The sequence below is a fragment of the Rhinoraja longicauda genome, chromosome 8, assembly GCF_053455715.1.
Source record: "Rhinoraja longicauda isolate Sanriku21f chromosome 8, sRhiLon1.1, whole genome shotgun sequence".
In the NCBI taxonomy this organism is placed as follows: domain Eukaryota; kingdom Metazoa; phylum Chordata; class Chondrichthyes; order Rajiformes; family Arhynchobatidae; genus Rhinoraja; species Rhinoraja longicauda.
Genome location: NC_135960.1, coordinates 13,780,843 through 13,805,441, shown reverse-complemented (window position 1 = coordinate 13,805,441; position 24,599 = coordinate 13,780,843). Strand labels below are relative to the sequence as shown.

General features: G+C 44.9%; 1 protein-coding gene across 1 annotated transcript in view; it reads left to right on the top strand.

Annotated features, from left to right (window-relative positions):
• Nucleotides 1–934: 934 nt before the first annotated feature.
• tnfaip6 (tumor necrosis factor, alpha-induced protein 6) overlaps nucleotides 935–24,599 on the top strand; it is a 30,452-nt gene continuing 6,787 nt past the window's right edge. The window contains exons 1-4 of the mRNA XM_078404389.1: nucleotides 935–1,390; nucleotides 4,889–5,026; nucleotides 16,150–16,311; nucleotides 21,511–21,739. Of these exons, the coding sequence (XP_078260515.1) occupies nucleotides 1,297–1,390; nucleotides 4,889–5,026; nucleotides 16,150–16,311; nucleotides 21,511–21,739 (623 nt within the window). The 5' untranslated portion in view covers nucleotides 935–1,296. The remainder of the gene's footprint in view (nucleotides 1,391–4,888; nucleotides 5,027–16,149; nucleotides 16,312–21,510; nucleotides 21,740–24,599) is intronic.

Sequence of the window (24,599 nt, the reverse complement as noted above, 5' to 3'; positions counted from 1 at the left end):
ATTGCCCTGAACAATCGTAAGCGACAATGGACCCCAATTTGCCTCGCAAATGTTCAGTGACTGGTGCAAACATCACTCAATCATGCATCTGACATCAGCACCTTTTCATCCACCCTCAAATAGTGAGGCGGAGCGGCTCGTCGGCGTTTTCAAGCAAGCCATGAAACGCGCTGTAGAAATTGAAAATAAATCGAAACAATTGGCATTGCGCGATTTCTTACAGCAGTATCGGCCAGTGGAGATGATGCTCGGATGTCAAGTGCGCACTCCCCTATCAGTTTTGAACCCGACCCGTAACTCAAACACTCAGCCAACGAAGTCGAACAAGTCCAAATACGACATTGGCGACTACGTATATTATTGCAATTATACGACCTAGCGAAACAAATGGTACGCTGGCAGGATCGTGAGCACATTGGAACCAAAACGTCACCGTCCAAGGACAAGAAGGACATTGCCGACGGCATGATGACCAATTAAGAAGCTGCGTTCCTCCAGCAAAGACTGCGCAGAGCCTGACACCCCGGTGTCGAATTGTATGGACACTGGAGTGCCTGATTTGCCCCTCCCCTGGCTTGACGAAGTTCCACCAGACGAAATCCCTGCCGATCTGCCTGTGGTCCTTCGTCGATCGCCACGTTGCAATCGTGGTACTCCCCCAAGGCGACTCATTCAGGAATAGAGACGTTCAAACTGGAAAGGGGGAGTGTGATATTTGATGGATTGTGTGGGGTGAGAGGACCCATTGCTCCTCCCGTGCAGCAGGTGGCGCTGCACAGGACAAAGGGAGATGTTTTGTACATAGTTATCTTGGCTGTACACAGTGTCAGATTGTGGGGTGGCAGCCATTTTAGTTGTCTTGCTGCCAGCATTGAGTTACTGTAATAAAGACTTCTGTTGTACCTTGAAGACTCGCAAATTTTCATACAGGCATAGAACAAGAACACGAAACATCTGAAAAACAAATTCTCTGTATTTTAACAAGGACACAATTTTGATTGGTTTTCTATTTCCCAATTCCAGAAACTAACTAAAATGGGAGAGAAATTAGCCATATGACATTGCGGAGAAAACCCATCTTACAATGAGCAGTGATTCGTATGCTGTCCAGTAACAGCAAATGGAATTTCAGAAACCACAATGATGTCAGAGCCATTATGCAGTTAGAAAGCAAAACACCATCTGGTAACCAGATGTTAAAACACAGCATGGTCAACTGGCAGCTATATCTACTTTATCTCTTACAGCAATACCATTTATACGAACAACTCTAAGCCTAGAAGTACAACTGTGGCCATGTCTCTGCTGGTCTTTTTCTTTATTTTACTGTGGCATGAGACAGTCAACTGGGGGATGAAAGATGGAGTTCTGCACAATTCAATTTGGTTAGGTAAGACCACAATTGTTCTTTTGTGTTTTTTATTACTTTCACATTTAAAAAAATACAAACTATTTTCTCTCGGGATTCTGTGACTAAAAATTATTTTTTAATACCATTTATTTTCTTGTTTGACACAATAGTTCAAGCTGTTCAGATTCTGTTGCTTTGGAAATAAATATTTTGGTATTTCAAAGCTATACAACATATATTTTATTAAGGTATTCTTATTAAGGTATATATGCTTAGATTTCATGTACCAAGCTATTTGTTGCATCTATCTATATTTGATCTTTGATTTAAAATGAATGGAAGAAATTACCATGCATTTGCTATATTTAAGTAACTTGGCCAAGAGTGGAACTAATTTATAATGAACATTATCATATGGGTGTATGACTCTGGAGGCACAGGCTGGAGGAGGTGGGTGGGGAGGAGGGAGATGGTGATAGTAGAACGAATATCAATAACCCCACGCTCATGATGATGTTTAGAAATTACAACTATTCCTATCCCAGATTTAAAAGAGAAGTAGATTAATATTTAACACAAACACATATCGATTTTATTAAATTGGTTCTTTAAGTATGTGAAACATCTCCTTGCATTTGTAAAATCTATAAATTTCCATCCTGAAGTTAGAAAATGTACATTATTGAGCTCCTGATATAACTGTGACCGACCCACTCACTGTCTGAATACAGATATATAGATATATTTTTATTTTTGCTATGGTGAATCCAGCAATCAGAGAACTCTGTCCTTGGGGCAACATGATTATTGTCCAGCCTGTATGAGAAAAGATGTTCCTATCTATGTGCAAATGTATTTATGCAAAGAAATCCAACACAATAACCCATATTACACCAGAATATAGCTTATCGAATAATCCTCGAGACAAAAGGAATTTCAGATGCTGGTTAACCAAAAAAGCACAAAGTGCTGGAGTAACTCAATGAGTCAGGCAGCATCTCTGGTGGACATGGATAGACGACATTTCGGGTCGGGCCGTCTGACGAAGGGTCCCGATCCAAAATGTCACCTATCCATGTCCTCCAGAGATGCTGCCTGATCTGCTGAATTACACCAGCACTTAGTGTCTTTAAAGAATAATCCTTCCCTTTCTTGAGTTGTGAATGTACTACTGTTTGTAGAACTGGTGGGTGAAAGGTGGTGGTGATAGTCGTATCATGTCAGATGTTGTCCTCACAAAGTGTTTGCTGATGTACTTTTTCAGCTGTGACTTTGGAAGATTATAGATTTTATTGCATGCCAGAAGATGTTTTTAACTGCCTTTGAACGGGTGAAGGATTAGATTTTATCTTTCACAGAGAAGAAATTGGATTTTTTTCAAATAAACATATTTTTAATCATGTTTCCATCAATTAGAGATGAGAGTGATTTTCAGCATGAAGAAATAATTTTGTAAAAAGGTTGTGGTAAAGAAATCAATCCCTTCATTGCCCTTTTATTTTATAATTATCAGTTCCTCGTGTAATCTAATCAATCACTCCTGCCCCAGAACACCATTATAAAGGTTCCTCAGGGCAGGGGTGGCACAATGGCACAGCAGTAGAGTTGCTGCCCTACAGTGCCAGAGACCTGGGTTCAATCCTGACTATGGGTGCTGTTTGTACGGAGTTTCTACGTTCTCCATGTGACCGTGTGGGTTTTCTCCGGGTGCTTCAATTTCCTCCAACACTCCAAAGACGTACATGTTTGTAGGTTACTTGGCTTTGGTAAAAATTGTAAATTGTCCCTAGTGTGTAGGATTGTACTAGAGTATGGGGTGATCGCTGGCTGGCACGGACTCAGTGGGCTGAAGGGCCTGCCACCACACTGCATCTCTAAAGTAAAGTAAAGTCTAAATGCAGTGTCCAAGGCCCAACTATCTTCACCTGCTTCATCTATGATCTTTCCTTCCTTACATGGTTAAAATGGGCATACTTGTTAATGATTGCACAATGTTCAGATCCATTCACTTCTCAACATGCAGCAATGTTCAGGACAACCAACACTGGCATAACAAATTAACCAGGCCATGACCATCACCAAGATGAAAGGGTATAACCACCTCCCTTGACATCCAATGCTTTTGCCACCCACCATCGGTATGCTGGGTGCCACCATTGACCAGAAACTCAACTGCTCCAGCAACATAAATGTCTTAGCAAGAGCAACTCAGAGGCTTTGTATTCTGTGGTGAGTGACTCAGTTTGTGCGCTTTCCACCACACAAAGGATAGGTCAGGAGAGTGATGGAAAACTCTTCACTTCTCCAGATGAGTGCACCACCAACAACTCTCAAAAATCCTCAACACCATCCAGGTCAAAGCGGCCCGCCTGATTGGCACCCCATGCACATATTAATTTCCATCACCAATGTCATAGCGTAGCTGCAGTGTGTACCCTCTACAAAATGTACTGTAGTTACCCACACGGGCTGCTCCAATGATGCATCATAAATCCATCACCTTGACCACCTAGAAAGGCAAGGATAGCAAGTGCCTGGGGACACCACTACGTCTAGGTTTCCCTCCAAGCTGCACACCATTCTGAACTGGAAACAAATATAACTGGGCGGCACAGTGGCGCAGCGGTAGTGGCGCAGTGGCTGCCTTACAACGCCAGAGACCTGGTTTCGATCCTGACTATGTATGCGAAAAGTAGTATAAGAAAATAACTGCAGATGCTGGTACAAATCGAAGGTATTTATTCACAAAATGCTGGAGTAACTCAGCAGGTCGGGCAGCATCTCGGGAGAGAAGGAATGGGTGACGTTTCGGGTCCCGAAACGTCACCCATTCCTTCTCTCCCGAGATGCTGCCTGACCTGCTAAGTTACTCCAGCATTTTGTGAATAAATATTGACTATGTATGCTGTCTGTACAGAGTTTGTACTTTCTCCATGTGACCACGATGGTTTTCTCTGGGTGCTCCGGTTTCCTCCCACATTCCAAAGACATGCAGGTTTATAGGTTAATTGGCTTTTGTAAATCGTTCCTAGTGTGTCGGCGTGGACTCAATAGGCTAAAGGGCCTGTTTCCAAGCTGTATCTGTAAAACTAAAATTAAAAACTAAAACTGATCCATCATTGTTGTTGGGTCTAATCCTGGAACTTATCCAACACCACTGTGGGAATAACTGTACGTGAAGGACTGCATTGTTTGAAGGCAGTGGTTCATTGCCAGCTTCTCAAGGGCAATTAGGATTGGGAATGAATGAATACTGGCCCTTGTCAGCAATTCCCTGATCCCTAAAATACTGTAAGTTTGAAAAAAAGTATCATAGCTTTTAGCTTAACTTTGTCCTCCATTTCTGTAGCTTATTTATATTTTAATGAATGCATTTGGAACAGTGAGATTTTTCACTGCTTCACATCACAATAGGTCAAAAGTATATAAAAATGAATTAAACCCTTAATTGGAAGACTTCCCTTTTCAATTTCATAATAATGAAAGCGGATTGGAAGAACTGGTAGTAACTAACAATGATTTTTCATGTAATTGCAGAACAAGCCGCCGGTGTTTATCACCGAGAGTCACGCAAAGGAAGATACCAGCTTATCTTGAGAGATGCTAAAGTGCTTTGCAACCATGAAGGTGGCGCCCTTGCAACATATAATCAGTTAATGGCAGCCCAGAAAATAGGTAGGAAAGAATGTACACACTCTTTGACTCATGAGATATAATATCACTCCATTAAACAGAGTATTAACATGATGCTTATTTTAAATGAATTAATCTATACGGCACCAGGCAGGGACATTAATAAATATCCTGACTCTCTTTTTGGGGACAGAATAGAGTTGTAAGATTTCGATTTTTCTAGTTGGTATGTAAAGCGTGCTACATCTATATACTAAAACTCTCATTTGTTTGTTTGTTTGTTCCTGAGGGGAGGGGGAGAGGGACGGGGAGGAGGGGGGAAGGGGGTGAGGGAGGGGGGAGGAGGGAGGAGGAGGGAGGAGGAGAGGGTGCTGCACCAATGCAGGGGAGGTTTGGGCCCAAAGGGCCCACTTGGTCTAGTAGAACCTAAAACAGTGGTGCAACTGGTAGAGCTGCTGCCTCACAGCGCCAGAGAGCTGGGTTTGATCCTGACCTTGTGTATTTTCTATATGGAGTTTGCACGTTCTCCCTGTGACTGCGTGGGTTTCCTCCTGGTACTCCAGTTTCCTTTCATGTCCCAAAGACAAGGGTTTGTAGGGTAAATGGCTGCTGTAAATTGCCCCGAGTGTGTACAGAGTGGATGAGAAAGTGGGTTAACAGAACTAGCGTGAAAAGGTGATCAATGGTCGGTGTGAACTCGGTGGACTGAAGGGCCTGTTTCAACACTGTATCTCTAAATAAATACAGGAACAGAGTCTCCGGTCCACCATGTCTGTGCTAACCAAGATGCCAATCTAAGCTGGCAACATCTGTAATGAATAAATGAGTGGAATAGTGTTTGGGAAAGCTAGTTCAGTCCATTATGAAGAAAGAAATAAAATAATATGATGATTCAACTTGACTTGATACATAGAAGAAATAAGTTTGGTGGGGACTAACGTGCAATATGAACATCAACATACACCAATTAATTCAAATGGTCTGTTTCCATGCTGTAAATTCTGTAATTCTATGAGCCAAACTTTTGTCAGTGTTTATAGACAAAATATTGGCATGGAAATGGTGGGCCAAGGAGCCCGTTTCTGTGCTTTATTAATCCTTGACTCTAAACCTGTAATATCAATAGGCTGGATAAAAGGAATGGAAAATAATTGGAACTTTCTCAGCTAACTGAGCCTTCAACAATGTAGGCAATGCAGATGAGACGGGTTCTTGCCTTTCATGTTACAGTAAATAATATTCTTGTCTTGAATGTCACTTAACCGTAGCTCATTCTACAAAACCACAGCCTACTGTGTAAATAATTGATCGGAATTGAAAATTAACCACTTGAGCGAAGTGACCATTGATTCATTTGACACAATTAAGCTGATGAACTTTAGGATGTAAGACTTTGTTAAGAACCAGGCACCTGGGTAAATTGGCAGAACCCATGTCAAAACTTATCCCAAGAATCTATGACAGTGGTTCCTAATCTTTTTGAACAGAAGTCCCACAGGTCCCACCGATGGCAAGGTTCACAGTTGGTAGAGCAGCTGCCTCCTAGTGCCAGAGACCAGGGTTCAATTTTGACCTCGGGTGCTGTCTGTGTGGCATTTGCGCGTTCTCCCTGTTATCGCGAGGATTTCCTCTGTGTGTCTCCCACGTCCCAAAGACATGTAGGTTTGTCCTCTGTAAATTGGTCCTTGTAAATTGCCCCCATTGTGTCGGGAATAGATACGAAAGTGGGATAACATAGAACTAGTGTGAATGAGTGATCGATGGTTAGCATGGACTTGGTGGGCCAAAGGGCCTGCTTCCATGCTATATCTCTAAACTAAACAATATGTGTCTCCTCTACCCTTATAACCACTCGATAGTATCACTGGCCACTACTTATAAAGAAATCATATCATATCATATATATACAGCCGGAAACAGGCCTTTTCGTCCGTGCCGCCCAGCGATCCCCGTACATTAACACTATCCTACACCCACTAGGGACAATTTTTTTTAAACATTTACCCAGCCAATTAACCTACATACCTGTACGTCTTTGGAGTGTGGGAGGAAACCGAAGATCTCGGAGAAAACCCACGCAGGTCACGGGGAGAACGTACAAACTCCTTACAGTGCAGCACCCGTAGTCAGGATCGAACCTTGGTCTCCGGCGCTGCATTCGCTGTAAAGCAGCAACTCTACCGCTGCGCCACCGTGGGGCTATCCTTAAGATTCCCAGAGACTGCAAGCAGTCTTATAACTGGGGCAATTGGCATGAAAATATTTTTATTTCGTTTTCCATTTATCTGAGCTCTCTTACCAAATTATCTCAATACCATTACATTTTCAGCGACCCTTTTGGAAATCCTAGCACCTTGTCACCCACCCTCCCCGAAGGTTGTCATGCCCTCCAGCTAGCAAACCACTGTATTCTGAGCCAGGAATCCTTCAGATTAGTTTACAATTGAATCCAATTTGACGACATGTGTCTACTTTCCAAAGAGAGGTCAGTGAGGCAGATGAGAAACACAGGTAAGGATATATAAACTATTTGAATGGCATATATTAGAAACAGAATTTCAAGATGTTAGAAGGACAGAAGTTGGAACACCGAAAATGGAAGGAAACATTTGCAGTGGTAGAGTTGCTGCCTTACACTGCTTACAGCGCCAGAGACCGGTTTAATCCCAACCACAAGTGCTGTTTGTACGGAGTTTGTACGTTCTCCCCGTGACCGTGTCGGTTTTTACCGAGATCTTCGGTTTCCTCCCACACTCCAAAAATGTACAGGTTTGTAGGTTAATTGGCTTGGTATAAATGTAAAATTGTCCCATAGTGTGTAGGACAGTGTTTATGTACGGAAGTTGGTGCGACCTCGTAGGGCCGAAAATCCGAGCTGTGTCTCTGAACTAAACTAGACAGGTATATGGATTAGAAAGGTTTAGAGGGAACTCTAAACTAAAAACTAAACTAAAAATTGCACTTGTGTAACACGGTTTTTAGTAGAAAATTCATACACTAAAGGGGACCCAGCAGTCCATCTGATCCAATCCTGGCCAAAAAGAGCAATGCCAATATAATTCTATATTGCAGAACTTGCCTGAAAGTCACTGCTCTGACAAGTAGATACCCAAATACCTTTTCAAAGTAAAATACTTTTCAACGTTTTATTCCTCTACCATTCTTTCAAGGAGTGGGTCCCAAATCCCTATCACCCTCTGGGTGAAAGACCTTTTCTTCATTGTCCCTCTATCATTCTACCAATTTAGTTTACAGCTCTTGGGTTTTAAACCCAATAGATAGAAATAGTTCCTTCCTATTTACTGTTTCCATGTCTTTAAGAATCCTATACAACTCTTTCTGTCTCCTCTGTTCCAAACTGCCCATTCTTTTTCTCATTGCTATAATTTTCCAGTCCTGAAAGCACCCATGTAAATCTCCCCACACAGTCTCCAGCGAAATCATATATTTCCTGTAATGCTATGGCTAGAAATGTGCTGGACTTACGTTATGCATATTACCAGTGTGAGTTCTTAAATTCCATGTCTTTGCAAGTAATGAAAAGCATCCTAATATTCGTTTTTAACATAGGTATCCACTTTTATGGATTTGAGAATCATATATTTCAAGATCCCTCGATTCCTCTACACTTGTCAATAACCTTCCATTTACTCTGCATTCCTTTGCTTTGTTGAAATCTCCCCTAACTTCACTATTCTCTGCAAGGGCTTCATTTGGCACTTTTCCAATAAAATTACCAAGCCATCTAAATCTTCATGCTGTCTAAGACTTTATATTTTCTTGTTTCCGACCACACATCCCATTTTTGTATCATCTGGAAATTACTTTGTCTTGATGTCTTGATACATTGTCTGCATAAGTCTAATTACATTTATCTGGCTGTTTACATCTATGAATTTACAACAATAAGGACCATCCGAAACAGGACTAGTTCTTAGAATAGTACAATAGCTTCCAACAACAGATGTTCAGCCAAAAGTATTTGCCAAGTAACACCGGAATTCCTCAAAATTACTACCAACATTAGCATCAATCTATGGTGTTATAATTGTAGAAAGCTGTTCCTTTATTTTATAGAGAATACAATGGCCAGGATATGTGCTGGGAAAATAACCATGTGTTAAGGCCATCAGTCCACTTTCAATGTACAAGATGTCCAGCAAATTCAGGGGATACAGTCATTGTGAATTGCCACAGTTTGTAGCTCTATTTGGTCACTTCTTTATTGGAAACAGTTTCTTGCCCTCAACTTCCCTGATATTTGTTTACATTTTATTGGATTTACGCCTTAAGTTTGCTTCAGAAATTTAGACGAGGAACGTAAGAGTTGAAGTCCTAAATTCATGCTGCATTAATTGTTCACACATTGCCAACCAATTTGTTTGAAAATGACCTAATACAGAGGTGCTTAAACTTTCTATGAGGGAATCCAAAAAGTATTTCATTGCCTTATAACCTTTGCTGATGTTTCTCAAACTGTTCCAGGTGGCTTTCTATGTCTACTGGTTGTTTTCCAAAAATGTCAATGTCCTAATTACCACTGAGTGAAATATGATCAATTATTAGACCTTCCAGCTGTTTCAAACTTTAAACATTACATTAATAATATTACATTGAGTATGTAAAATATCTGCTTTGATGAAAGCCTCCGGCTTTGTCGCTCATCGGGAACAATATTGGGAAATACTAGGCTGAGAAAGGATGGAGAAAAAAAGCTTTATATCAAGAGATAGCAGATAATTGAAAAAAGGCCAGAGATGAAAAGAAAAAAAGGTATAAGATAAGGATGGAAAAGTTGTGAATTGTGTTACACCTTTTGTTTTTAGCTCTCTCCAAAGGTGCAATTTCCATCCACTCCTTCCTTACCCTCCACCCTCCTTTCCTCATCCACATCCATCTCCTTACTCTCTCCCCCTAACCCTGTTCCTATATTTGCTTCCCCTTCCTCTCTCCCTTCCTTCCCCTCAACCTCACTTTCCTTCCAGTTTCCCATCCGCTTCCCTTTCCCTCTCTTCCTCGTCCATTTCCACTCCATCTCTCCACTCCCTTCCCCATTTGCTCACACCTTTTCCCTTCCCTCCCTTTCCTCTTTTTCCATTTTTTTCCTTTGGTTATGTGATCCTTTCCAGGGCAAGGTCAATCTCTACCTCCTTGGAAGCATTCCCCATGGAAAAACCTAGCTCCAGTAGTTCACCCAATGTTGCACAGTGAGTGAATAGTGAATGGACACGGTCAAACCAGCTGCAGCTACATGACAAAACGTTCAGTTCAGTTCAGTTTAGTTTATCGTCACATGTACCAAGGTACAGTGGAAAAAGCACCTAGCAAAACCTTTGACCCAGCAGACTGACGTCCATGACATGCTGATAAAGAAATGCTGACTGAAGGTGTTATTCCTTATTCCTACAGTCAGGAAATTATCATCTTGGATTTTTCTAAATTACAATTTTTTGGGCTTTTCATAATTAATTACATCTCTCAACATTATATTTATCCGTAATTTGACTTCTTTAACCACATTTCAGGTCAGGAATTGCACCATTTCCATTATTTTTTTAGTTTAGTTTAGAGATACAGCACAGAAACAGGCCCTTCGGCCCACCCTCCGTGCCGAGCAGCGATTCCTGCACATTAACACTATCCTACAGACACTAGGGACAATTTATATTTATGCCAAGACAATTAACTTACAAGCCTGTATGTCTTTGGAGTGTGCGAGGAAACTGGAGCTTCCCAGAGAAAATGCACGCAAGTCATGGGGAGAAGGTACAAACTCCATACAGATAGCACCCGTAGTCAGGATCGAACCTAGGTCTCTGGAGCTGTAAGGCAGGAACTCTACCGCCACGCCACAATTCCACCTTTTGACTAATCTTTACTTTATCTTTGACTAATGTTCCATATGGTCATCTCACAGCAAAGTATATTTGAATATAAAGTAGCTCCAAGTGCATCGGAGGGAAAATGATGTGGGATCCCTGCTCCATAACAATTTGGCACAAAATAGTTAACAAAGATTACTTTACTCATGGCTTCAATTCAAACGTTGTTAAATTATTCTGAAGGAAATATCTTTATTAAACAGACATTGTTCGTTTGATTTTCTTCCCAATAGCTCTACTGTGGGTTAGGGCTATTGGATTTAAATACCCTTTTGGATAAAAGCAAACGCATCTAAAGAATTTTCATTTGGGACTTCCTCTTGTAAGCGTCTTCAAGGAGCCAAAAGCATTAACTTTGAATTCACATTGAAGAATATAAATGGCAGTTTTTGAAATGCATTTTAGAAGATAAATGTAGAATAACAATTAAAATGGAACCATTGAGGTTTTAAATTGCGCTATCTATTTAATTTATTTAATTTCCTATGAATACTAGAAATATATACAGTATAGAAGGAAACTACAACTGTGTAATCTCCCCAGTAGAACTATCTAATTAATCTCACTCACTTGCTCATAGATATGCAATTCAAGTTTTTAAAAAAATGATTTTTCTAAATCTAAACTAAATCTACTTCTATCATCTTTTCAGGCCTCAATTCATTGTCATTCATAATCTGCCTGTTTTTTTAACAAATCATTTAAAATCTGTGTATTTAGAATACCAAATGTTCCAACACAGGATATAATTATCAAGAAAGCCAGCCCATATCAGTAGCAATAAACACAGTATACAGTGGCATCAATACATTGTATTCTACCTTATTTTGTGCTATCTCCATAATGATTTTTAAAGGAAATTTATGTTATTTATGTCACCAAAACCATTCATGATTTTCAAACATAACTCTATCAAATTGCATTCCCTATTCTGAGGAGCAATTTCAAATTTGTTTATAAAACATATGAATTAATTACCAAAGGTGCATGACTTGGTTAAGATTGAACAATGAAACTAAGATAGCAATGACTCCAGTATTGCCCTGAAATGATTAACCTCAAGTGCACAAATAACAGGGCACAACAATTAATATTTGGGTTTCTATGATGGCAAAAATGTCTGCCAGAATTCTCACCAATGATCACACAACTTTACAATGTTTACCGAAAACTGTGTGTTTGAAGGTACAGGTCCACCACCGATTATCTGGCAACTGGTGTTTCTTCCACTTCCTTTAATCCGGACAAAATTACAAGAGCGCACTTGAATTCCCCCCAGAAGTCCCCCCCAAAATGTGTCGTCTAAGCCAGGTAAAGTGGCCAATCTCAACCTCATCGGGACTTTCGCGCCAATCAGCAGGTCGAATATCCCCCTGCGGCCAAGGCTCTGAAACTCCGGCCCAGCTAGAGCTGGCAGATCCATTCCCATAGCTGGCCTGCACGGCCGATCAATGGGACAAATTTGCCGCCTGCGGCCAGGGTTCTGGAACTCCGGCCCGGCTGGCACTGGCACATCCGTTTCCATAGGCGACATCTGAGGCTGACTTTGCGGGCCAGTATGTCGGCCTACCGAGACCGTGACCTCTGTTGATCCTGCAAAATGGATAATACGACAAAGGCCTGGAACCAAGGGTGCCAGAAAATCGGTGGAGGACCAATATTAGGCAATTAAAGAATTGGTGAACCTAAAAAGTTTGTCCCTTACTTTGGTCAGATGGCCTTTTATTCTCGATCAATGGAGTGTGAAAATCAAAGGCTAGAATTTTCTTGGCACCTCTCCTATCTGTTAATTGGTCACATCTGTTTGGCCATGGGCTACCACATGGAAGTATAGTTGTAAGAAACTATAGGTGTAAGAAACTAGCTATTCAACCTGCCAAGTCCATGCTAGGTTTAAAATGTAATCAATTTAGCCACCTTCTTCATCATTTCTGCCATCTACAAAGTAATCCTACCACCAGTTACATCTTTCTCTATTAGCCCTTTCTGCAGGAACCACTCCCTCCTTGACTCATGGTTCGTCATTCCTCCACACCCATCCTCACTCATCCCCAGGTGCTTTCCTCTGCAACCATGGAAGAGGAAATACCTGTTCCAACAACACCTCTATCTCTGCCATTCAGAACCTAAACAGCCCTTCCAGGTAAGACAGGGATTCACATACAACTTCTCCAACCTCAGTTTCAGTTTAGTTTATTGACGCGTGAAAGCTTTTCACTGTACCTCACTATGACAATGACAATAAACTAAACTGAAACTGAACTTAGCTATTGCATGTGATGCTCTCTTTCTGGCCTTCTCTCTGTCGGCGAGACTAAGCAGAGTCGAGGCAACGGCTTTGCCGAACCCCTGCATTCGATCCACAATGACCATCCTGAGCTCCTGGTTGCTAGCCATTTTAATTCTCCATCCAGTTCCCACAACAACCTGTCTGGCCTCAGCCTCATCCACTGCCAAGGTGAAACCAAATGCAAACTAGAGAAACAGCAACTTAAATTGCCAATTACATTCCTCTCCCTATTCATCTGATTCACCCAGCTTCTCTCCCACACAACCTTCTTTCAAAGCACAGACTTCCCTCCCACCCCATTACCCAATTTCTATCCCCCTTCCCCATCTTGTTCCACCTGCCTATCACCCTCGCACTCAACATACTGAGTCCTCTATTATTCCCATCTTTCCACTATCCCTCACTTTTCGACTCAATTTGCTGTCTTATCTGATTCAATAATCGGCAGCCTTATGTTGTTAGCCACCCTCTTAAGTTTCTCCACCCATCCTTCCCCCACCTAGCTCCATCTGCCCATTAACCCCGTCCTCACCTGGATCTACATGTCACCTGCCAGCTCCTACCTCACCCCTTCCCTTAGCTATCTACACTGGCTATCTCCCCTTTCTGCTCGCTACCTTGACGCAGAGTTTTGACCCCTAACTTTGCCATCATAGATGATGCTTAACCAGCTGAGTCCCTCGAGCAGTTTGATTTTTGGCCTATTTCTTACTCCTTGTAACCCTGCAAATATTTTTCAATTGCTATGACCCCAATCTATAGCAATACTCGTCCCCCTAGGGTGCTACCTTATTCATGGTCGCCAAGGATGTCCATTGTTTACGTAATCATATTCCTCCAGTTAGTTTTCAGTCAGTGATGGAAAGCGATATTTTAAAACGTCCCAAAACAACCATTCCTACAAGGTAGGACGAGGGCTAGGATTTATCTGCAACAGAGGAATTATGTTGCAAAACCTTTGTGGTCTCCATTAGAAAGTAAATGTAAAGTTCCAAGAATGTTTGGTTGCTGAGTTTTATTTCTGCATGCTTTGGAGTGCACGTAATTGGCTGCTTGAGATCATGCCAACAATATTTGAAAGAGTCTTCTCTGTAAGAATATAGGAGAACAAAGAATAAAGGAGGGCATTCAGCAAGCTGGCCTCATGTATTTTGTACAATCATATCCTGAGTGATTGTGAAATAACAAAGTGCTGCAGAAACTCAGCAGATCATGCAGTATGCGTGATCAGAATGGACAGACGATGTTTCGGGGTCAGGCTCCTTCTCCACAGATGTGTTCTGGCTTAGCCTACCCTTATTAAAAGCTAAGGGATTCCAGGGCAGAGCTCACCAGTGTATCTTATGGGACTGCCTACCCACATCTCAGCATGTGCCTCCAGTGGAGGTTCATAATGCAGACCTGAGATGTTAGGTGGCTTCCATCTGCACTGGAAGGACAGCTGAGATAGCGCTCATGAAGGCTCTTTGACCTGAAATGTCAACTCAGTTTATCTTCCCACAAATACACTCAAACCTGCTGAGAATTTCCAGAAGATTTATTTTTACTTTTTAAGAGTGTCAATCTGTATATGTTCCCTCTTTATGCCTAATCTTTTTTTTTGCTCTTCTACTTTTTCATTGATCCTTTTGTCCAATCCTTTTCTTGTTCTACTTCTTTCACAATCTATTTCTTTGAATAAAAACAAACAAACTCATGGATGAACTCAGCGGGTAAGGCAGCATCTATGGAGGGAAATGGATAGATGACATTTTGGGATGGGACACAAGGACCCTTGATCTGCTGAGTTCCTCCAGCAGTTTGTTTTTTGTACAGGATTCCAAAGCCTGCAGTCTCTTTTGAAAAGAAGATAATTGGCAGTGTTCTATGATGGTAATAGAAGGCAACAGGTCTAAAAGTTCACTTTCTTTTTTTTTTCTTCGTTTTTTTCTTTCTTTTTTTCCCCATTGGAACCTAATCAGATGTACAGCACTTTGGTCAACGTGGGTTGTTTTTAAATGTGCTATACAAATAAAATTGACTTGACTTGACTTGACATTGGAGCTTTCTGTCTTTGAAGAGTATTATTAGTTTAATTGATATGTTTTATTTTTAAAAATCAAGTTTGAATGAGGGAAGAAATAATATAGTTCGTTTCAGTGTAATAGTATAAAAACAACCAAAAGTAAATAATTGAGATACAAGGAATTTCAGATGCTGGTTTACAAAAAAAAACATAAAGTCTTCAAGGTAGACACAAAATGCTGGACAGGCAGTATCTCTGGAGAGAAGGAATGGGTGACGTTTCGGCTCGAGTTTCGGTTCGGCTTCTTCATTGCTGGAGTATCTCTGCAGGTCAGACGGCATCTCTAGAAAAGAGGGATCGGTGACATTTTTAGCCGGGATCCTTCTTCAAAAATCTGTTCAAGTCAGTGTATTCAATTTGGTATAAATACAAAACAAGATATCCATTAATTTGACTTGAGACTGAGTGCAGTATCTAAACCAAGCAAAAAAAATACTCAAGATCATTGTTTAGCTGCTTGCAATTTACCTGTTTGATTATCATGGGTGATATGCTGCTTATTAAGAACCAGTGCCATGATATGCAGAATATGTTACTCTGGTGAGGTAAAGCTCTCTTACTTTATTGACAGGATCAAAGCAAAACTGGAATCAATCTTGTTTGGATCAAGCAAAATAATCCAGACAATTTGAAAATTGCTGCTGTGACTATTATTGAGGGTCTTTCCAAACCCTTGATATCCAATCAGATCTGCTTCAAGCACGCTTTCTAAGTAAAAAACAATCTGTTGGCAGAACTCAGGCCCGATACAGAGTCTCAACTCAAAACGCCAACAATTCCTCTCCCTTCCCCCCGCCACAGATGTTGTTTAAAGTGCTGAGTTCCACGAGCATTTTGTTCCAGATTTCAGCATCTGCAATCTCTCATGTCTTTATGCTGTTTAATATCTCACACAGAGCAGATTAACACTTCTTTACTTTATACGCAGGGTTTCATGTGTGTGCAGCTGGTTGGCTTGCTGGAGGAAAGGTCGGTTACCCAATAGTAAAACCTGGACCCAACTGTGGACATGGAAAAACTGGTATCATTGACTATGGATATCGAGTTAACAAAAGTGAACAATGGGATGCTTACTGCTACAATCCAAATGGTGTGTTCATGCTTTCAAATATGTTATATTGATTTCACCAAGGGTGGCACTGTGGCACAGCGGTAGAGTTGCTGCCTCACAGTGCCAGAGACCCAAGTTCGATCCTGACCACTGGTGCAGTCTGCAAAGACTTTGCATAATCCCCTGTAACCTTGTGGGTTTTCTCTGGGTGCTCAAGTTTCTTCCCACAGTCGAAAGACGTACAGGTCTGCAGGCGAATGGCTTCTGCAAATTGTGCCTAGTGTGTAGGATAGAACTAATGTATGGATTGTGGCGAGCCCAGAAGCGGGTGAGTGTTGAAGACGGAGTTTATTTGCATGGGCAAAAACCCAGTAACAAACGCAATACTCACAACTATAGACAACCAACGAATACGTCCTTACAGGATGGAGTTCAACACTAGACTAACTCGTCTCTCCCGCGCTGGCCCACCTCGTGACATCGTTAGCCAATCCGAGGGTTCGAACCCTCAGCCAATCCCTATGTCCCTACATGACCCCCCCCCCCAGAACCCTCGGTACGGTACCTAACGGGCAGCCGGACCGCCCGACCTGAACGGGTACGGGGAGGGGAGGCCGGTACTCCCGGCGACGAGGGAGGCGGGGAGTGCCCTGCAGGTGGAAGCGATGGGGGCGACACTGGAGGGGGAGGCAGGGAGGGCCCTTCCGGTGGAGGCGGCGTAGCTGGAGGGGGCAGAGGAAACCCGACCGGGGGCAACGGAGGCCCGGACGGCGGGAGAGAAGACGCAGCTGGGAACCCCGGCGGGCCGGCCAGAGGGCGGCCCCGGCGAGGAGGTTGACCCACCAGAACGGGACGGTCCTGGTCTAAGTGGGCAGGTTTAAGCCGGGAGACAGAGACCAGCTCCTGTCGGGTGCCCACTTGCAGAGAGCAGGTGACCGCCCCTCTTTTAAGCACCTGGAACGGACCTTGGTAGACCGGCTGCAGAGGAGGCCGGTGGGAATCCCGCCGGAGGAAAACGAACTCGCAGTCGTGCAAGTCCGCCGGTACGTGCACCGCGGCACTCCCGTGACGGGAGGCCGGGACCGGGGCCAGGGAACCTACCCGAGCCCGGAGAGAAGCCAAAACTGACGGGACGGAAGACGGCAGGTCGGAGGATGGAGGAAAAAGGTCACCCGGCACCCGCAGGGGCGAGCCATAGACGTGTTCCGCCGAGGAAGTACCCAGATCGGACTTAGGGGCCGTGCAAATACCGAGGAGGACCCAAGGCAGCTGGTCAGCCCAGTCAGGGCCGGTCAGGTGGGAACAGAGGGACGCCTTCAGCTGTCGGTGGAAGCGCTCTACCATCCCGTTAGCCTGGGGATGATAGGCGGTAGTCTGCTGCAAGCGTGACCCATACAGCTGCGCAAGCACGACCCACAGGGACGAGGTGAACTGGGCGCCCCGGTCGGTAGTGTGGTGATGGCCGGGACGCCGAAACAGGCAACCCAATGCAACGCCAGGGCACGTGCACAGGAGGCCGCCGAGGTGTCCGACAACAGAAAAGCCTCCGGCCAACGAGTAAACCGGTCTACCACGGTCAGGAGATGAGTGTAGCCCCTAGAGCAAGGCAATGGACCAACCAAATCTACATGAATGTGGAAAAAACGGACGGGTGGAATGACGAAATTCTGGCACGGAGGCTGGACGTGGCGGTGGACCTTGGAGGCCTGGCACGGGACACAGGCGCGGGCCCAGGTGGCCACCTGCTTGCGCAGGCCGTGCCAGGCAAATCGGGCGGCCACCATACCCGAGGTCGCCCGAATGGACGGGTGTGCCAGGTCGTGAATGGCCTCAAAAACCTTCCGCCGCAGGGCGGTGGGCACAACCGGGCGGGGGCGGGGAAAGGAAACGTCACACCAAAGTGTGGTACCTGTGGGGCCGCATGCCACCTGGGCCAACCGCAACCCTGAGGCGGTGGAGGCGTATGCTGGGGCAACGTCTTCCAGGCGCTGAGCCTCCGCTAGCTCCCGAAAATCCACCTCAGCCCCCACCGCCGCAACCGAGGAAATGGCCGGGCGGGACAGGGCGTCAGCAATGGCGTTGAGCCTACCCACGATGTGGCGAACATCCGTGGTGAACTCAGAAATGAAGGTGAGGTGCCGTTGCTGGCGGGCCGACCACGGATCCGAGACCTTAGAAAAGGCAAACGTGAGGGGCTTGTGATCCGTATAGGCAACAAAAACTCGGCCCCCCAAAAAATAGCGAAAATGACGGACAGCTAAATAGAGGGCCAGGAGCTCCCTGTCGAAAGCACTGTAGTTCAGCTCAGGCCGAGTAAGCTGCCGGCTGAAAAATGCCAGAGTCCGCCAGTGACCATCGACCTGCTGCTCTAAGACCCCACCCACCGCCACGGCTGAGGCGTCCACCGTCAGGGCCGTGGGGGGCGAGGAGCGGGGGTGCACGAGCATGGTGGCGTTGGCGAGGGCCAGCTTGACCGCGTCAAAAGCCGCCTCGGCAGCTGTGGTCCAGACCAACTCAGCGGGATTACCCGCGAGGCATTGAAAAAGGGGGTGCATGACCCGAGCTGCCGCAGGCACGAACCGGTGGTAAAAATTCACCATGCCCACGAATTCCTGCAAACCCTTGATGGTGGTAGGGCGGGGAAAGGCTCGGACGGCGTCCACCTTGGCGGGCAACGGAGTGGCGCCGGCCGGTGTGACCCGGTGGCCCAGGACATCCATCGAGGACAGGCCGAACTGGCATTTGGACGGGTGGAGGATCAGGCCGTGGACCTGCAGCCTTTGGAACACAGTGCGAAAGTGGACCAGGTGTTCTGGGACCGAACGACTAGCGACCAGGATGTCATCGAGATAAATAAACACAAAAGACAACCCACGACCCACATGATCCATGAGACGTTGGAATGCCTGAGCCGCGTTTTTGAGACCGAACGGCATGCGCAACCACTCAAATAACCCGAACGGAGTAATCGTAGCCGTCTTGGGAATGTCCGGTGGGTGGACAGGGATCTGATGATATCCCCGCACCAAATCGATCTTTGAAAACACCGTAGCGCCCTCGAGGCTGGCTGAGAAGTCCTGTATGTGAGGGATCGGATAGCGGTCAGGCCGGGTGGCAGCGTTAAGACGCCGGTAATCCCCACATGGTCTCCACCCCCCAGATGCTTTGGAGACCATATGCAAGGGGGAGGCCCACGGGCTGTCTGAAGGCCGAACAATCCCCAGCCGTTCCAAATTCAGGAACTCTTCCCGAGCCATGGCCAGCTTGTCGGGGGGCAAACGCCGAGCCCGGGCGAATACAGGCGGACCCTCGGTAGGGATGAAGTGGACGACACCGTGCTTGGCGGAAGGGGCATCGAACCGCTGTACGAGGAGGTCCGGGAAATCGGCGAGGACCGCAGCGAACTGATCGGGGGCTGCGGTGACGGCCCGGATCGACGGGCAGGGTAGGGTGGCAGGTGGAGGAGTAGCAGGCTCCATGCTGTCAGCCGAGGGTTGCAGGCCCTTCCCGCGGACGTCTGCGACCAACGAAAAAGCCCAGAGGAAATCCGCGCCCAGGATGGCCTGGCCCACGTCGGCAACGATGAACTCCCAATGGTAGGTGGCCGGCCGGAAGGACTGCCGTTGACCGCGATGAGGGGCGGACCCTTCCTACCTGCTCGAACTTCGCAGCCGTAGGGAGGCACGATGCTAACGACCGCTCCCGTATCGACCAGGAACACGGTGCCGGTACCTCGATCCTTGATGTAGAGGCAGCGATTGCGGCCGATCGAGACTGCCTCTATGTTCGATCGGCCGAGGCATTTCCCGAAAAGGTGCACGGGGCCCTGTAATTTCGGGCTTCCCCGCCCCACCGCTGGTGGAAGAAACACCAGCCACACCTGTGCGGCTCTGTTGCGTGGGCCCGCTGCGAAATGGCGGGCGCTGCAGCTCCGTCTTGGCGGGCTTTCGGTAAAATGGCGGCTGATGTGCCGCCATCTTGGCCGCGCGGTCGGTCGCTCCTAGGCCTGGAAATCCGGTTTATCGACTCGTCGCCCGTCGGGGCTTCCGTCACGAGGGCGTCCGCCTTCTCCGCGAACCCCACCGGGTCTTCGAAGGAGACGTCCGCCAAAACTAACCTGACGTCTCGGGGCAATTTCTCCCGGAATGCCGCTTCGAACATGATGCACGGCTGGTGGTCGCCGATCAAGGTAAGCATCTCAGTCATTAAGGCGGACGGTAGTCGATCCCCCAGCTCCGGTAGATGTAGGAGCTTCAGAGCCCGCTGGTTCTGGCTAAAGCCACAAACCCTCAGGAGGAGCCTCTTGCCCGGCCACCTCGGGCTGTAGGCAGCTTACCAGGTGGTGGAACTTTTCCTGGTCCTCCACGACTTTTTTGATGTGGAGCTGGGACTCCACCTGTATAAACCACAGGTGCGGTTGATGGGCACAGAACGGGGGCAGGTGAACGGCGCTCGCATTGGGCTGCCCACTGTTCGCTCCCTCCATCTTCTTGTGATCAGCGATCACGTCGGGGTCACCAGTGTGGCAAGTCCAGAAGCGGGTGAGTGTTGAAGACGGAGTTTATTTGCATGGGCAAAAACCCCGTAACAAACGCAATACTCACAACTATAGACAACCAACGAATACGTCCTTACTGGACGGAGTTCAACACTGGACTAACTCGCCTCTCCCGCGCTGGCCCACCTCGTGACATCGTTAGCCAATCCAAGGGTTCGAACCCTCAGCCAATCCCTAGGTCCCTACAGGATGATCGCTGATCGGTGTGGACTCAGTGGGCCCAAGGGCCTGTTTCCACACTGTATCTCTAAACTAAACTAAGTTTGCAAAATATAATAACTATAAATTCAACTACATATAGATGCTCCATACTTCTAGATAAACTATCATTCTACTAATTCCCGTGTAATTGAGGCGTACCGGACCATGTAACTGATACATAGTTACATATGAAACTGAATGGAGATTTTGAGCCTCCTTATTTAGAAAAGATTACTACAAATACAATTATAGAGCAACAGAATTTTTCTGGTAAAGTCCGACTCAGCAATGTTAGTAGTCTGGACAATCACAAACTAGTGCCCTGCAATAAGCAGTGGAGATTTAGATATTCATCTCAGAGTGAATGAAAACTGAATTTCACTCCTGGCCTTTTCATTTCTTTGTATAACTTACACATGAATTTTTTTTTCTCAAATTTATTACTTATAATTCTTTTGATTGCGTTTTCCCCATTTCAGCAAAGCAATGTGGTGGTGTTCTAACAAGTCCAGAGCGTATTATCACTTCTCCAGACTACCCGAGTGAATATGAACATCAACAAATCTGTTACTGGCACATCCGAATAAAATACAAGCAACGTGTTCATATACGTTTTCTGGAATTTGATGTAGAAGATGACCCTTCCTGCTTGTCTGACTACCTTGAAATATATGACAGTTACGATGACATACTGGGCTTTGTTGGCAGGTACGTGCTTAGACTTGAAACATAATTTAAGGAAACTGAATTCTAGTGCAGCAATGAGTCAAAATAGTTGAACAACCATTTATTCACAAAATGCTGGAGTAACTCAGCAGGTCAGGCAGCATCTCGGGAGAGAAGGAATGGGTGACGTTTCGGGTCAAGTCAAGTCAATTTTATTTGTATAGTACATTTAAAAACAACCCATGTTGACCAAAGTGCTGTACATCTGATTAGGTACTAAGGAAAAAAATGAAACATACAGTAGCACACAAACAGTTCACAGCGCCTCCTCAATGAGCCTCAAACGCTAGGGAGTAGAAATAGGTTTTGAGCCTGGACTTAAAGGAGTCGATGGAGGGGGCAGTTCTGATGGGGAGAGGGATGCTGTTCCACAGTCTAGGAGCTGCAACCGCAAAAGCGCGGTCGAGACCCTTCTTCAGACTGATAGTTGAACAACCATCCTAGGTAGGCAGAGTTGGTTTAGATCTTGTGGTATCGATCATATTGAAATTCAGGAGTGGTGGCAAAACCATTTTGTTACTCCAAGAGATTAACTGGAAAAATCGAGGAATTTGGTAAATAGGTAGATCCCCTTCCCTGCAAAAGCCATGAGTTTATTTCTGACACAAATAAGAAATTGATACAGTCAGGTGATTTTGATAGTTATTTCTATAATAACATTTTAATTGCTTCTTTCTATATGCAGAACTGATTTTTTTTTTTGCCTTTCTGCATCCATAAATCTGGGATAGCTGCAGAATGCAATCACCGTCACATTGGTATATAATTCAGAGAAAGAGATATTAAAATTACCTCCAATCCACATCCTATAAAGTGTTAGAATTCCAACAAACATAGCACAGGTATTTCAAAGATCCACCTTGATGAATAATTAAAACTGGGGGAATAGAAGTCTCCCAACTGTCATATGTTGAAAGACTGGAGCGACTAGGCTTGTATACACTGGAATTTAGAAGGATGAGAGGGGATCTTATCGAAACGTATAAGATTATTAAGGGGTTGGACACGTTAGAGGCAGGAAACATGTTCCCAATGTTGGTGGAGTCCAGAACAAGGGGCCACAGTTTAAGAATAAGGGATAGGCCATTTTGAACGGAGATGAGGAAAAACCTTTTCAATCAGAGAGTTGTGAATCTGTGGAATTCTCTGCCTCAGAAGGCAGTGGAGGCCAATTCTCTGAATGCTTTCAAGAGAGAGCTAGATAGAGCTCTTAAGTATAGCGGAGTCAGGGGGTATGGGGAGAAGGCAGGAACGGGGTACTGATTGAGAATGATCAGCCATGATCACATTGAATGGCGGTGCTGGCTCGAAGGGCTGAATGGCCTCCTCCTGCTCCTATTGTCTATTGTCTATAACGCTGATGTAAATTTCCCCGATGTGGGACAAATAAAGGAATATATTATTATTATACCTTATTCTTTTTCTTATTTTCCTGACCGGATAGCACGCAAACAAAAGCTTTTCACTGTATCTGGGTACATGTAACAATAATAAATTAAACTAAGGTATGTTCCCTGTTCTTATGTGTCAAACAATAACCATTTTTCACAAAAAGAAGTTGAAATTGTGTGCAGCTAAAGATGTTGAGCCATGTTTTGCCTTACGATCAGAAACTTATTCATTTCAATGTTTTTTCTCAACCTGGAGAAAAAAGGGGAAAAAAAGTGTTTTTTAAATTTATTTTCAAATGATTTGGAAATGATTAATGCAATTTAATTAATTTTATTTTTAATTTTTGACATATTTTACTCTGGTTAATTATTTGGTGGAATTTTGATTGTTTATGAACACCACTGAATATCGGACAAATATAAAACTGCAAAAAAGGCTCAATAATTTTCACATGAGACAAAGCTCCACTCCTCCTCCACCTGATATGCCTCCTATCAAAGTTTGCCAGGACATTCCAATGAGTCATTCATGGCAAATACGACCTCAGCCCTTAGAGCTTTTCAGTCACCTCCTGTTAGATCAACCTTCCTTACCTGACTCTGGTAAGAGCAGTAGACATAGACTGTGGTTTGGAGGCCAATGCATCAAGATTTGACCTATCACCTCATCTCATTCATCAAATATTCAATTCCTTCTGCTTTTTGACAAGTGAGGATCAAGTGAAAAGTTTTATTTTAATCAACCTTAAAGTTATCAGAGTGTATTGCTGATTTTAATCTCTTACTAGACCAAGTGGACCCGTTGGGCCCAAACCTCTCCTGGATTGGTGCAGCACCCTCTCCTCCCCCATCCCCACCTCCCCCCTCCCCCCTTCCCCCCTCCCCCCCGCCTTCCCCCTCTCTCTCCCCCTCTCTCTCCCCTCTCTCTCTCCCCTCTCTCTCCCCCTCTCTCTCCCCCTCTCTCTCCCCCTCTCTCCCCCTCTCTCCCCCTCTCTCCCCCTCTCTCCCCCTCTCTCTCCCCCTCTCTCCCCCTCTCTCCCCCTCTCTCCCCCTCTCTCCCCCTCTCTCCCCCCCTACTCCCCTCCTCCCCCCTCTCCCCCTCCCTCCCACCTCTACCCCCTCCCCCACCATTCCATCCCCCTCAACCCCTCTTATCCTCCCTCCTCCCCCCCTAGGAGATGGATTTAAACTTAAAAATGTGAATAACTTAAAAAATATAACACCAATTTCAATGAAACCTCTTCCATTAGGACCAAAGGAATGACGGTGAGTAAAGTGGGCCTATAATTGTCGCGCTATCATGTACCATTTTGGTTGTAGTTCAGGAACAAACAAACAAACAAATCAGAGTTTTAGTATATAGATAATCAATTATCACTTTTATCTAAAGCTTTTAAAGCTTTCATTTCATACATTTTGATGCTGTAAAAAGTCCTACACATCAAAAGTTT